This window comes from Gigantopelta aegis, chromosome 3 (genome assembly GCF_016097555.1).
Source record: "Gigantopelta aegis isolate Gae_Host chromosome 3, Gae_host_genome, whole genome shotgun sequence".
Classification (NCBI taxonomy): Eukaryota; Metazoa; Mollusca; class Gastropoda; order Neomphalida; family Peltospiridae; genus Gigantopelta; species Gigantopelta aegis.
In genome coordinates, this window is record NC_054701.1 from 1,101,870 (window position 1) to 1,116,728 (window position 14,859).

Consider the following 14,859-nt stretch of genomic DNA (forward strand, 5'->3'; position numbering starts at 1 on the left):
CTTCCGCTGGGAACGTGATTGGGTCGGTAGGTAAAACCGTATGAGTAAATGTTTGGTTAATTGGGGCTGGGGGTGGTCGTAATTTACTGTAGTTGTTATTTAATACATTCGACAGTGAACACTGCGATTATGTTATGTTTTGTGTTTTGATAATTATGTACTAAATATTATTATTTCAGTTGGTGTTTGTGTTTTATTACATGTAGTAATTACGGCATCCGGATGAATTTCGAATCTGCGTGGATGAGTACCCGTGAGGGAGCCTTCATCTCCTGTCGACATTCACTTGTCGAGGGTTGAGGGGAGAGTGACGCTCACTCGTGGCCCTTCCGTCCTCGTTGATGGTCTTATTATTGTTGTTCTAGATTTAGGACGGTTACATGTACACGTGCCCAATTAAGACGATTTAGACGATGACGTTGCGTTAAAAAGCATCCGACGTAAGGACGTCGTGCATGTAAACCGTTCTCCCGCAGACGATTAAGAACAGTTTGCCCACTGATTTGGTTATTATGAAGCCCAGGTGTGTTAGCAGCAGTAGCAGTGGCAGTTTGGAATCGATTGCGCAAATGCGTGTTCATGATATAGCGGTCTTGACCACGCGTTGTAACACGCGGACGTCCACGACGTGGCAAGTCGTTGGTGCTTCTTGTCGTTCGAAATCTTACGCGAAGATTTCGTATGGCTAGACTAGAACTCCCAACATGCCTTGCAACGTCTTCTGTCGACATGCCAGCATCAAGCATGTCAATCGCCCGTTCGCGTAAATTATTGGGTATTCTTGGCATACTAAAAATGCTACAATGTAAAAAAACGTTATTTTCTTTTTACAAATTTTAAAGCGTTTTCGTTCCCTTGACAACAATGTCAGTAAGACAAGTAAAACAAATTGACCTAATACTACACGGGACATGTCGAACCATGCATGCACGTGCAAATTGAATTTCACGTTGTCGACGATTAACAGTGCAAAAATAATCGATAAAATTCATGAATCCTGATAATACAGCTCAAGGCTAATACTACCTATATAATTTCATTACACAATGAATTCTTTAACAACAAATACTATATGTACAAATCGGAAGATTCTTTTTTTGTTCAGTATATATATTTCTAGCTGATAGACATTTTTAAAGATAATTAAGTGTCTTAAACAGGATATGGATTTAAATATGTTTTATTTGGTAATAAAAACAACTATTGAATAGTCTGTTCGTGTGCCAATTTGAGAAATTTCTTTACAATTACTGAAATGGTTTTTATTAATGAGGAAAAGTTGTGTTTGCAAAGTATAGAAAAGCAAACACAAACGGCTGCAGTTAAGTATTGTTGTGGGGTTTTTTTTCTTTTATGTTTTCATCGTGGATTAAATATGGTTTGTGCGACCGTATCCCTTTGGGTAGCAATTAGTTAACAGCAATTACTGTAGGAAAAGTATTAATGCTCGCCGATGACGAATTTAATACAATTCTGCGGTGCTCCATCATTAATGGAGGAAATTGCAACGTGGAACCAATTCATAATGGCAGCGTCCATGTTCACATCGTGTGTTTATAAACATGAAATAAGATGGCGAACCAGCTGGCAAATATTTATTTGTTAGCTGTATCAATGACGGACTCATCGTTTGACATGACTGGCATCGTTTCAGTGTTTATTTTTAGTTCTTGATACTAAAAACAAGTGTGCCTTCATTCCGTTTGACATTGACAGAATAAGAATTTAGAAGCACGAACGTTATATTTACAACAACACAATGAATACGAACCCACTGCGTAGGCTACTGTCTGTCAGATGTGTTGCTAGTTTGGTCAGACAGTCGTCAGGATCAATTCCTAGCTATAATCATGGGTTGATGGGGAAGGGCAAAGTGAAGAGGTATCTACAAACATTTGAGATCAAACTTAGACTTCTGTTTTTTATCATTGTCCGTCCCATCCTCCTCCAAAAATACTTTTTGTAAATAATGTCAGTTTGTTTTGACGTAAGAAGAAATGTAAAAGTGTCGTCAAAGGCATTACTTAATATGTTTACTTCCAACATTCAAACCTAGTTTGTTTTGTATTTTCCAAAACACTTAAAAAAAAAAAAAAAAAAAAAAAAAAATTTTCATTGCTCAAATAAAATATAACTTTTCTTGTTTGTATTAAACATGTATACAAATGGATACAGGTATGGGACAAAATAGAGGCTGTTAAAAATACTGTTAAATTACGTTGTACGGTAACTGTCGTAAATGTTTCGTCAATTGGTTTTTCGTACACAACGCGGCTTGTTTCCTTTGATGTCCAGTGTGCAGACTGATTGTTGGTGTGGTTTTTTTGGTTTTTTATTGTGTGGAAAAAAGTGTACATTTGGAAATAGCAGAGATAGGTGCTGGAAAATATAGTAGGGTGCAGAAAAATAAAGGAGGGGGGAGAATGTAAAAGGAGGGCGGCAAAATGCAATAGCGGGGCGGGCTGACCTGCTTAAATGGAGCAGCAAGAACACTGCTTTTTTAAATACTTTTTTCTCATTCTTAAAAGTCGTGGTTGTATCGTGGTACCAGCTACGGCCTCAAGTGAAGTGAATGGAGAGTTTGTCTGATGACATAGAGCACATACACTACGGCTGTTTGCAACTTATTGTATAAACTATGGCTGTTTGCAATCTATTGTATACACTGGCTGTTTGTAACCTATTGTATAAACTATGGCTGCTTGCAATCTATTGTATAAACTATGGCTGTTTCTATTGAATAGCAACAGGGGATCATACATCTCACAGACAGGACAGTACATACCACAATGATACATAAATCGTGAGGTTTTGATAGAAAAAATGCAATGGGTGTACCAATAGTGATCCATTTTACGACTCATTATTTCTCAGACAAGCACTGTCACAGAGTTATGTCATACATCCACCAACCTATAGTGAATACACATTGGGGAGATCTAAGTTCTTAGACCTACCCAATCTAAAGTGGGGAGATCTAATCTAAAGTGGGGAGATCTACATCCAGTAGACCTCCACCAACCTAAAGTGAATACACAGTGGGGAGATATAAGAACACTAGACCTACACCAACCTAAAGTGAATACACAGTGGGGAGATATAAGAACACTAGACCTACACCAACCTAAAGTGAATACACAGCTCAGTGAAATCTATGACTACTACTACTACAACTTAAAGTAAATACACAGTTCAGTGAGAAGATCTATAACCAATACACCACGACCAACCTACTTATTTCACATGCCCCTATACCAGTAAGGTTTCAGGCATGTCCATCTCGGGTCCTGTCTCTGGATAGCCAGTGGCCTAACCCGAGACCCTGTAGTGAATACAGTTCGAGGAGATCTATAGCCACTACACCACTACCAACCTATAGAGAATACACAATTCATATGGAGATCTATGATAACTACTACTCCACCAACCTCTAGTGAATACACAGTTCATATGGAGATCTATAACTACTACTCCACCAACCTATACATAGTGCCATGGGAAGGTGCATGCATTTGAGTGAGATTGTTTTACATGCACGTGTACTTAATGAGAAACTGTTTTTTTAATTTCAGACCAACCCTTACACTGCCATTTTCATACAAGCCACAAGGGGAGATTTTGTTTGGCATCCATCCAGTACTTTTAGCTCTACAAGCCAGGAAACGGAAACATTTTAACAGAGTTTTTATTAAAACAAACAAGGGAGATAATAAGAATTTGGAAAAGATTGTCCAGTTGTCGTGTGAACATGGAGTTGAGGTTGAAGAAGTGAAGGGTCATGTCCTTGACTCTCTGTCAGGTGCACGACCTCACCAGGTAAACCGAAATCTCCGTCAGGTGCACGACCTCACCAGGTAAACCGAAATCTCTCTGTCAGGCACGTGACCTCACCAGGTAAACCGAAATCTCTCTGTCGTGTGCACGACCTCACCAGGTAAACCGAAATCTCTGTCAGGTGTACGACCTCACCAGGTAAACCGAAATCTCTGTCAGGTGTATGACCTCACCAGGTAAAACGAAATCTCTCTGTCAGGTGTATGACCTCACCAGGTAAAGGCCTCCCAGCCATTCCTCCCTCTTTATTACATATCCATGGTACTTACAAATGTTCGTTTGAGAAAAATTGAAGAATGAAAGAAGAATTTTTATCATTTAATCCAGTTTTAGCTTTTTATGCACAGCAGGCTGGTTTTGTTCAGAGATTCCGAAAAATTTCTTTTGAGTATGGTTTTCGAGTGTTAACCTTTGAGTATAGTTTTCAAGTGTTCCCCTTTGAGTATGGTTTTCGAGTGTTCAGCTTTGAAAGGAACATTTCAGCTTTTATTTTTAAGTAACGCATCCCTGATAAGAGTCAATTTATTAAGCTGTGTACAGTATTTAAGTGGGTATGTTTGAATGTTTTATTCAATATTTCAGTGTGTTTTGATGTTTTATACAATATTTCAGTCTTTGAATGTTTTATACAATATTTCAGTGTTTTGGTGTTTTATACAGTATATCAGTGTGTTTTGATGTTTTATACAATATTTCACTCTTTTGATGTTTTATACAATATTTCAGTGTATGGTTGAAAGATTTATACAATATTTCAGTGTATGGTTGAAAGATTTATACAATATTTTACAATGTGTATTTGAATGCTTTATACAGTATTTCACGATGTGTATTTGGTTGTATTTATTCAGGGTGTGTGTTTGGATACGAGCAGATTCCCCGTTAAGAGGCTGAGTCTACAGTATCATGTTGAGAGTTTACCGCGGGACCAAGCGTCTCTGTGGCTCTACCTACACAACATCCAGGTAATGAGAGTTTATCGCGGGACCAAGCGTCTCTGTGGCTCTACCTACACAACATCCAGGTAATGAGAGTTTACCGCGGGACCAAGCGTCTCTGTGGCTCTACCTACACAACATCCAGGTAATGAGAGTTTACCACGGGACCGAGCGTCTCTGTGGCTCTACCTACACAACATCCAGGTAATGAGAGTTTACCACGGGACCGAGCATCTCTGTGGCTCTACCTACACCAGGTAATGAGAGTTTACTGCAGGCGCGAGCGTCCCTGTGGCTCTACCTACACAACATTCAGGTAATGAGAGTTTACCACGGGACCGAGTGTCCCTGTGGCTCTACCTACACAACATCCTGGTAATGAGAGTTTACCTCGGGACCGAGCGTCTCTGTGGCTCTACCTACACCAGGTAATGAGAGTTTACAGCGGGACCGAGTGTCTCTGTGGCTCTACCTACACCCGGTAATGAGTTTACCGCGGGACCGAGCGTCTCTGTGGCTCTACCTAAACCAGATAATGAGAGTTTACCGCAGGACCGAGCGTCTCTGTGGCTCTACCTAAACCAGATAATGAGAGTTTACCGCAGGACCGAGCGTCTCTGTGGCTCTACCTAAACCAGATAATGAGAGTTTACCGCAGGACCGAGCGTCTCTGTGGCTCTACCTACACCAGGTAATGAGAATTTACCGCGGGACCGAGTGTCTCTGTGGCTCTACCTAAACCAGATAATGAGAATTTACCGCAGGACCGAGCGTCTCTGTGGCTCTACCTACACCAGGTAATGAGAATTTACCGCGGGACCGAGTGTCTCTGTGGCTCTACCTACACAACATCCAGGTAATGAGATATGGTTTGTCCCTGTTGGAAACGTAACAACCATTTAGAGGTAACACTAACATTGTCGTCTATAAAAACTGTCATAATTTCTTTACAAGTTATATGAGTTTGGTGTTTGGTTACATTCAATGCATCTGTTGTGTTGAGGGGCAGGATGTAGCCCAGTGGTACAGCACTCGCTCGATGTGCGGTCGGTGTGGGATCGATCCCCGTCGGTGGGCCCATTGGGCTATTTCTCGTTCCAGCCAGTGCACCACGACTGGTATATCAATGGCTGTGGTATGTACTACCCTGTTTGTGGGATGGTGCATATAAAAGATCCCTTGCTGCTAATTGAAAAGAGTAGCCCATGAAGTGGCGGCAGCGGGTTTCATTTCTCAGTATCTGTGTGGTCCTTAACCATATGTCTGACGCCATATAACCGTAAATAAAATGTGTTGAGTGCATCGTTAAATAAAACCTTTCTTTCTTTCTGTTGTGTTGAGCAACAACATGCAATTATTTTTAATTGGGGGTAGGACATAGTGGTAAAGTGCTCGGTTGATGCATGGTCGGTCTGGGATCGATCGCAGTCGGTGGACTATTTCTCATTCCAGCCAAGTGATGTAACAAAGGCCGATGCCATATAACCATAATTAAATGTGTCGAGTTTGTCTTTACATAAAATAGTTCTTCTTCCTTTATCTTGTCTTTCAGACTAGACTTCAAAGTCTCAACAATACAAGCAGCATATGGTTAAAGTCTGTAGACGTTAATGGTTTTGAGGCAGACTTTACATTTTGATAAGCATGGGCCAGTGTTAAAGCTTGTTCCCACGATACTGAGTTTTATAGTGAACACAGATAAATGTTAATGTAACTTTATAAATACAAAACACAAAGTGCACAATATATTTACTTGTATTTAAAGGACCCGATGAATATGGGTGCGATACTGAGAACTTCACATTTCCTGGGAGTTGATCAAGTCGTTGTTCCATCATTTAACAGGTAAACCACTGAGGGTCTTCTAAACTGGTTAATGGCAGCTAATTGTTAAAACGCTCACCATCATCATTATATTGTATACAGTGTATGAAGAAAAGTTTTGTCATTAACTAGTAGAGTTCAGATTATACATTGTACAATAATCAAAATGGCAAACACATTTTCATATTCCAAATTGTACTTTATGTCTAGGCAATAGCTTTCAGATACTCCCAAGTTTAGCTGCTATGGAAAAGAATTTTTTTAATTATGTTTTGTTTTTTGTTAATTTTGTAAATGGTATCTCATTAAAAATATTAGCTAGACAAGATAAGAATAATACAACTGCGGAATAAAATGAAGACTATAATTTGTATTATCAAACTGGCCTCAGTATTGTAGTGGTTAAGACTTCAAACTTAAAGGAATGCTTAAGCAAGGCTTTTGGACTGATAGGCATATCCAACAATATATAATGTACATTATTGCTTAATATCAACAAGCATATTCAATTTAATTAATAAAATGGTTAAATGTGATGACTATTATATATAACAGGTGCAGCCATTTTGTTCCATCCCAGTGAATACACTCTGGTGAGCTGGTGGTTACGTAATACTTAACGCATTATGTCAGGAATTAGTCTTAGAACTGAAGAAACAAACGTACCAGATTTTTGTGGGATGATGAAACAGGCATACATCACAATGTTCTGTAATAATATCCATCCCAGTAAGCCAGCAATAAGTATATAATATTTAACAATACAAAGTAAATCACCATTGTCAAAGTGGCTACGAAAAAAGTCCAAATAACTATCGAACAATGTATCATGTTATGTCCATACATTAACCTAAGTCCTGAAATGTGTTTGCTTAGTTAATTGGCCTATTCTTTTAGTTGCCTCCACTGATGATTCCTGATTGGCAGGTGTATATTTGGTAGATAACCAGACATGGAAATTGCTGCAGTCTAATCACCGGTAGTATTATTAACATCACAGGGTATTGTGATGTAGCCTATTTATTCCCAATCTGATGGATCATGACGTGTCCTAATACTAGTCTTTGTTTAATGGTGTGGAGAAAACGTGTGGATCAAAGTGAAGTGCTTTATTGTAAATTACTGCATTTGTTTACACTGTGCATACAGGAGTTGGTAGGAGCTGACATCACTTTCTTCTAAGCTAGAGTACCAGACACAATGAAAAATAAACAAAATGGCTGCCCCCAGTTAGCACGAATAATCATGTTTTTTTATTAATTATTAACTTACAGGTTTTTCATTTCTTAAACAGTCAGTATGTGTTGGTAGTCCAGGACATACGGCTCATATTTGAGTTTGCTTCCCCTTTAAGGCTGGTAGATACTCAGTCCACATACCAGTATACTGACTCCCACCCAAAGTATGTTTTAACAATTTGATGGTTAGGTGTAAGGGCAATACACCGACTTCTCACTTAATAACCACCAACATCCTGCTAGCTGAGGTGTATGGGCAATACACCGACCTCTCACTTAATAACCACCAACATCCTGCTAGCTGAGGTGTATGGGCAATACACCGACCTCTCACTTAATAACCACCAACATCCTGCTAGCTGAGGTGTATGGGCAATACACCGACCTCTCACTTAATAACCACCAACATCCTGCTAGCTGAGGTGTATGGGCAATACACCGACCTCTCACTTAATAACCACCAACATCCTGCTAGCTGAGGTGTATGGTCAATACACCGACCTCTCACTTAATAACCACCAACATCCTGCTAGCTGAGGTGTATGGGCAATACACCGACCTCTCACTTAATAACCACCAACATCCTGCTAGCTGAGGTGTATGGGCAATACACCGACCTCTCACTTAATAACCACCAACATCCTGCTAGCTGAGGTGTATGGTCAATACACCGACCTCTCACTTAATAACCACCAACATCCTGCTAGCTGAGGTGTATGGGCAATACACCGACCTCTCACTTAATAACCACCAACATCCTGCTAGCTGAGGTGTATGGGCAATACACCGACCTCTCACTTAATAACCACCAACATCCTGCTAGCTGAGGTGTATGGTCAATACACCGACCTCTCACTTAATAACCACCAACATCCTGCTAGCTGAGGTGTATGGTCAATACACCGACCTCTCACTTAATAACCACCAACATCCTGCTAGCTGAAGTGTAAGGGCAATACATCGACCTCTCACTTAATAACCACTAACATCCTGCTATCTGAGGTGTATGCCCCGGACAGTGTGCTTGAACATGTGACTCCCGTTGTATTTCAGCTTAACATGACTCGTATTTCAGCTATAACAGGACTCACACTGTATTTCAGCTGTAACATGACCTGCATTGTATTTCAGCTGTAACGTGACTCCCGTTGTATTTCAGCTGTAACATGACTCCCGTTGTAAGTAAAGCCAGTGCTGGAGCCATGGAGGTGATGAATCCTCTCGGACTGGGACCAGATTCCAACAGTCTTGTCCAGCTTTTAGAGGTACCACAGAAATATTAAATATCTTTGTCTTATCCAGCTTTTAGAGGTACCACAGAAATATTCAATAGCTGTCTTATCCAGCTTTCAGAGGTACCACAGAAATATTAAATAGCTGTCTTATCCAGCTTTCAGAGGTACCACAGAAATATTAAATATCTTGGTCTTATCCAGCTTTTAGAGGTACCACAGAAATATTAAATATCTTTGTCTTATCCAGCTTTCAGAGGTACCACAGAAATATTAAATAGCTTTGTCTTATCCAGCTACTAGAGGTACCACAGAAATATTAAATAGCTTTGTCTTATTTAGCTTTCAGAGGTACCACAGAAATATTAAATAGCTTTGTCTTATCCAGTTTTTAGAGGTACCCCAGAAATATTAAATATCTTTGTTGTATCCAGCTTTCAGAGGTACCCCAGAAATATTAAATATCTTTGTCTTATCCAGCTTTCAGAGGTACCCCAGAAATATCTTTGTCTTATCCAGCTTTTAGAGGTACCACAGAAATATTAAATAGCTTTGTCTTATCCAGCTACTAGAGGTACCACAGAAATATTAAATAGCTTTACGTCTTATCCAGCTTTTAGAGGTACCACAGAAATATTAAATAGCTTTGTCTTATCCAGCTACTAGAGGTACCACAGAAATATTAAATAGCTTTGTCTTATCCAGCTTTTAGAGGTACCACAGAAATATTAAATAGCTTTGTTGTATCCAGCTTTCAGAGGTACCCCAGAAATATTAAATATCTTTGTCTTATCCAGCTTTCAGAGGTACCCCAGAAATAAATCTTTGTCTTATCCAGCTTTTAGAGGTACCACAGAAATATTAAATAGCTTTGTCTTATCCAGCTACTAGAGGTACCACAGAAATATTAAATAGCTTTACGTCTTATCCAGCTTTTAGAGGTACCACAGAAATATTAAATAGCTTTGTCTTATCCAGCTACTAGAGGTACCACAGAAATATTAAATAGCTTTGTCTTATCCAGCTTTTAGAGGTACCACAGAAATATTAAATAGCTTTGTTGTATCCAGCTTTCAGAGGTACCACAGAAATATTAAATATCTTTGTCTTATCCAGCTTTCAGAGGTACCCCAGAAATATTAAATAGCTTTGTCTTATCCAGTTTTCAGAGGTACCACAGAAATATTAAATATCTCTTTATGTTGTATCCAGGTTTCAGAGGTACCACAGAAATATTAAATATCTTCGTCTTATCCAGCTTTCAGAGGTACCACAGAAATATTAAATATCTTTGTCTTATCCAGCTTTTAGAGGTACCACAGAAATATTAAATATCTCTTTATGTTGTATCCAGGTTTCAGAGGTACCACAGAAATATTAAATATCTTTGTCTTATCCAGCTTTCAGAGGTACCACAGAAATATTAAATAGCTTTGTCTTATCCAGCTTTTAGAGGTACCACAGAAATATTAAATATCTCTTTATGTTGTATCCAGGTTTCAGAGGTACCACAGAAATATTAAATATCTTCGTCTTATCCAGCTTTCAGAGGTACCCCAGAAATATTAAATATCTTTGTCTTATCCAGCTTTTAGAGGTACCACAGAAATATTAAATATCTGTCTTATCCAGCTTTTAGAGGTACCACAGAAATATTAAATAGCTTTGTCTTATCCAGCTACTAGAGGTACCACAGAAATATTAGATAGCTTTGTCTTATCCAGCTATTAGAGGTACCCCAGAAATATTAAATAGCTTTGTGTTATCTTTACATCAATATTTCCAGTCTTATCAAATTTTCAGTGGAATCACATATATTAAATATAACACTAAAAGGTATATCATTACGTAAATGGTTCCAACGTTTCCCTGTTTTTAGATGTAATGCAGAAATATAAAATGTCTTCCCACTCCGACATCATCATCCATCTTTCTATTTCTGTCTAATAACCAGGGCTCTCTGGGTGAGCAAAACAGTTTGCCAAATTTTCTATTAAATTTAAAAAATTGCAGAAACTGTGAGTTATTTTCTTTAAAAATGTCAATTATTACACAAAAGTATTTCGCCAAACTAAAATAAAATTCGCCAACTGCTTTAAAAATTAGCAATTGGTGAATTTGGCAAGTGCCATCCCACCCGTCTCGATAACCCACCCCTGCTGTCTCGATAACCCATCCCACCTGCCTCAATAACCCACCCCTGCTGTCGTTCCTGTCTGTAACTTCATTAAGAGTGTGTATTTCAGTAGTTCTCCCCTAATTTCAGACGTGGAAGGAGGTGGGGGGAGTGGTGGTGGGGACGGCTGTAGAAGATCATTATTCTCATCAGGTCCACAGGTACCAGATCAACCAGCCCACTCTCTTGATAGTCGGTTTGTACTACTTTTTATTTCATTGTTAGTAGGTTTGTATTACTTTACTGTTGATAGTCGGTTTGTACGACTTTTTATTTCATTGTTAGTAGGTTTGCATTAGTTTACTGTCGATAGTATTATTTTATACTTTGCTGATGGTGGGTTTATATTACTTTTCACTGTGTTAATAGCGAGTTTGCAATACGTTTTATTCTGCCACATTTTAAACTGGCAGTGTTATTTAACATTTGGTTATTTTGACACTTGGTTCAGAAAGGAAACCTCCTGCCACCCTATAGGCCAATTCTAGCAAAAACACAGCAAGGGATCTTTTATATGTACTTTTCATAGACAGGACACTACATACCAAGGTGTATGATGTGTCATAGGATACAGCTGTTAAAGCCCAATTTTGGTTCTAATTGAAAAACAAACTAGTCATGCCATGGATGGATTTTAAGATATTCTTCAATGTCAATCTAGTATGTGGTTGTTTTTCTTGCAGGTAATGAAGGTTTTGGTATAGACAGTAGCATTTTAAATCTCTGTGATATTCTGTTGTCGATCCAGCCTCAGGGTGTTGACAGAGAAAACTTGGTGGCTTCACTCAATGTGTCGGTAGCAACAGGTAAGAACCAGCTGGTTCGGTTATTTCCTTGATGTTTATCTACTCCAGTACTTTGTCCCATGATACATGTGAAGAATAACACACAGATCTGTATGGCTGTCTGTGATAGGTCTTGAATCGGGCAGCCGTTAATAGTGAAGTGCAGATAAACCCAACATTTTGTTGGGATACAATAATATGCATCCTGCCAAATTAATAAGCTACTGTAAGGATGTTTTTTTGTTTTGGCAGTGGCAAGTTAAAAGTAGTTAAATCAGTGTCTGTTATGTGTATATGAATATTTTATGTAGACTGCAAAATAAAAAATTACATTTTATAATAATCCATTTTTTAAAGCAAATGATAGATTAAAAGAACATACATATTTTTCAAATGGTGCCTCAACTCTTTTTTTTCACAGGCATAATTATTCACTCACTCCTCTCATCCATGAAAAAAGCCGACTCCAGCCAGGTCCAACAAGCTGTGTGATATTCACTGGTGCAGAGATCGGTAGATGTAACCAATTTAATACACACACAACTGATCAGTTCTCTTATTGTAACCAGTGTGGAGAAATTAATACACACACATCAGCTGATCAGTTGTCTTATCCCTGAAAGATTAATCCATCACTGTGTTGCTAGTTCCTCATACAGAACACTGACCTTCAAGTCATTTGACCGTAGTACACTGGCACAAGTTGTTCTCTACAGTTATCAAAAACAAACATTCACTTCTCAATAGATGCCAACTTTAAGATTCTTTGTGTAATGTGCCAACTGTGAATGTCAGCACACTAATGTTTTCAGGTATATCAGTTGGTGAATCTCCATAAAAAAAGTAACTTATCTGTTCCATGAACATTGTTTAAGGACAGCAAATATGTATATATATGTGTTCAGGATTCGTGTAATTAAAGTGCACAAACATGAACCAAAATTTGCTTCAGTTCTATTTATCTTGTTTACATCATGACTAGATTGCCGTCACATTTTGAGGGAACACTGCTGTAATTAACTAGGGGTTGGGGTAGGGGGATATGTAATTAACTAGGGGTGGGGGTAGGGGGATATAAACCAACATAGAAGAGCAGTTTTGGGTGTCGTACACCATCAACAAATATCTATTGGTCTGGAATGAGAAAACTGTTAAACAGTTTGGAGCCAAATTCATTGTTTTATTATAATTTATTTTAAACAGATTTACAGTCTAGGTGGTAAGTAACAATTTACATAATTTTGCCATTGACTATCACCAGATTAGAAGACCACAGGCTGGTAATGTCATCAGATGTATGTGAAAGTCAATGAATAACCTAACAACAATGTCGGTTACAGAGGTGGTCATCACCTCATCAGACATATGTGAAAGTCAATGAATAACCTAACAACAAAGTCAGTTACAGAGGTGGTCATCACCTCATCAGACGTATGTGAAAGTCAATGAATAACCTAACAACGTCAGTTAGAGGTGGCCATCACCTCATCAGACATGTGAAAGTCAATGAATAACCTAACAACATCAGTTACAGAGGTGGTCATCACCTCATGACATATGAAAGTCTAACAGTTCAGAGTTACAGAAAGTTAAGAATAACCTAACAACGTCAGTTAGAGGTGGCCATCACCTCATCAGACATGTGAAAGTCAATGAATAACCTAACAACATCAGTTACAGAGGTGACCATCACCTCATCAGAAATATGTGAAAGTCCATGACTAACTTAATAACAATGTCAGTTACAGAGGTGGGCATCACCTCATCAGACATATAAGAAAGTCAATGAATAACCTAACAATGTCGGTTACCTCGGACCAAATGATCAACTGCAGGCCATGAAAGTAGGCAGTATTATTTTGAGCTTTCATTAAAAAAAAACGACAGAAGCATTTTTACAGTGTGACTAAAACCTGGGGGGGAGGCGTCTTTCTAAATTAAGAAAATATCTGGAATTTTAAGACATTTCACCAACACAAAACAAACCCAGTTTGTTCAATAGACCTTGAGAATGGGTAGTAAAAAGCAAAATCTGCTGGCCCAAAATGAGTATGATACGAAAACATCCATCCCGAATTTCAAAACATTTGTCTTGCTTCAAAACTTCCATCTTGTATTAGTCAACCGTCAATCAAAATCATCACCAGCAAACTCTTTACTAAATTCATCTTTAGAAATCTGAAAAAAACAAAACAGTTATCTAAATATACAGCATCACGTGAAGATACTTATGGAAAACGTGTATTTCCACTGTCGAGCCCTGAACATGTACATGACCAGGTGTATTTCCACTGTCGAGCCCTGAACATGTACATGACCGGTTACAATAACCTGACTTCATTGTATCCCATTTTATATTCAAGATGCTGTTTTGGTGTGTTAAAGCTTTAATATTTAAAACATTTCTTCAAAGTCCTGCCATTCTCACTTCTTTCTACTATATTTTGTTGGTTAAAATTTGCCCGTTCTGCAAAATTAAAAAGTTGTGACATAATTTTATGACATATATTTTCTTTTATTTAAATTAAATCTTTTGAGAAAATCACAAATGGAATATATCTTTAAGGATTGTCCGTTATTTCTTTTATGTTCATCTGGGTATGAAAAAGAAAATCATCTGCAAACTGAATAGGCAAAGCCATTCTCACAGAAATTTGCAGATTAATGTTTTGTTCAAAACACTGATGAACGTAAAAGTAATAACAGACAATACTTATAATTAAATTTCAAAAATATTTACTATTAATAACACTAAAAGTTTTTATTTTGAATTATTTTTTTAGTTCTTCAATAATAACCGTCAGTGAGACAAACTACCAATATAAAATGACA

At 38.1% G+C, this 14,859-nt stretch overlaps 2 protein-coding genes across 5 annotated transcripts in view; one reads left to right on the plus strand and one right to left on the minus strand.

Annotated features, from left to right (window-relative positions):
• Nucleotides 1-1,372: 1,372 nt before the first annotated feature.
• Nucleotides 1,373-12,963, plus strand: LOC121367346 (rRNA methyltransferase 1, mitochondrial-like). The gene is made up of 8 exons (XM_041491456.1): nt 1,373-1,881; nt 3,573-3,816; nt 4,686-4,799; nt 6,538-6,617; nt 8,994-9,099; nt 11,333-11,438; nt 11,926-12,048; nt 12,449-12,963. Exons 1-8 carry the CDS (start codon nt 1,760-1,762, stop codon nt 12,517-12,519), a joined length of 966 nt encoding a protein of 321 aa, XP_041347390.1. The 5' UTR covers nt 1,373-1,759; the 3' UTR covers nt 12,520-12,963.
• Nucleotides 12,964-13,198: 235 nt separating this feature from the next.
• Nucleotides 13,199-14,859, minus strand: part of LOC121367345 (ATP-dependent RNA helicase DDX55-like) — a 43,015-nt gene continuing 41,354 nt past the window's right edge. For all 4 annotated transcript variants that reach the window (XM_041491455.1, XM_041491454.1, XM_041491452.1 and 1 more), the window contains 2 exons: nt 13,628-14,205; nt 13,199-13,481 (listed from right to left, as the gene is read on the minus strand). In XM_041491455.1, coding sequence (XP_041347389.1) covers nt 14,155-14,205 — 51 coding nt within the window. In that variant the 3' untranslated portion in view covers nt 13,199-13,481; nt 13,628-14,154. The remainder of the gene's footprint in view (nt 13,482-13,627; nt 14,206-14,859) is intronic.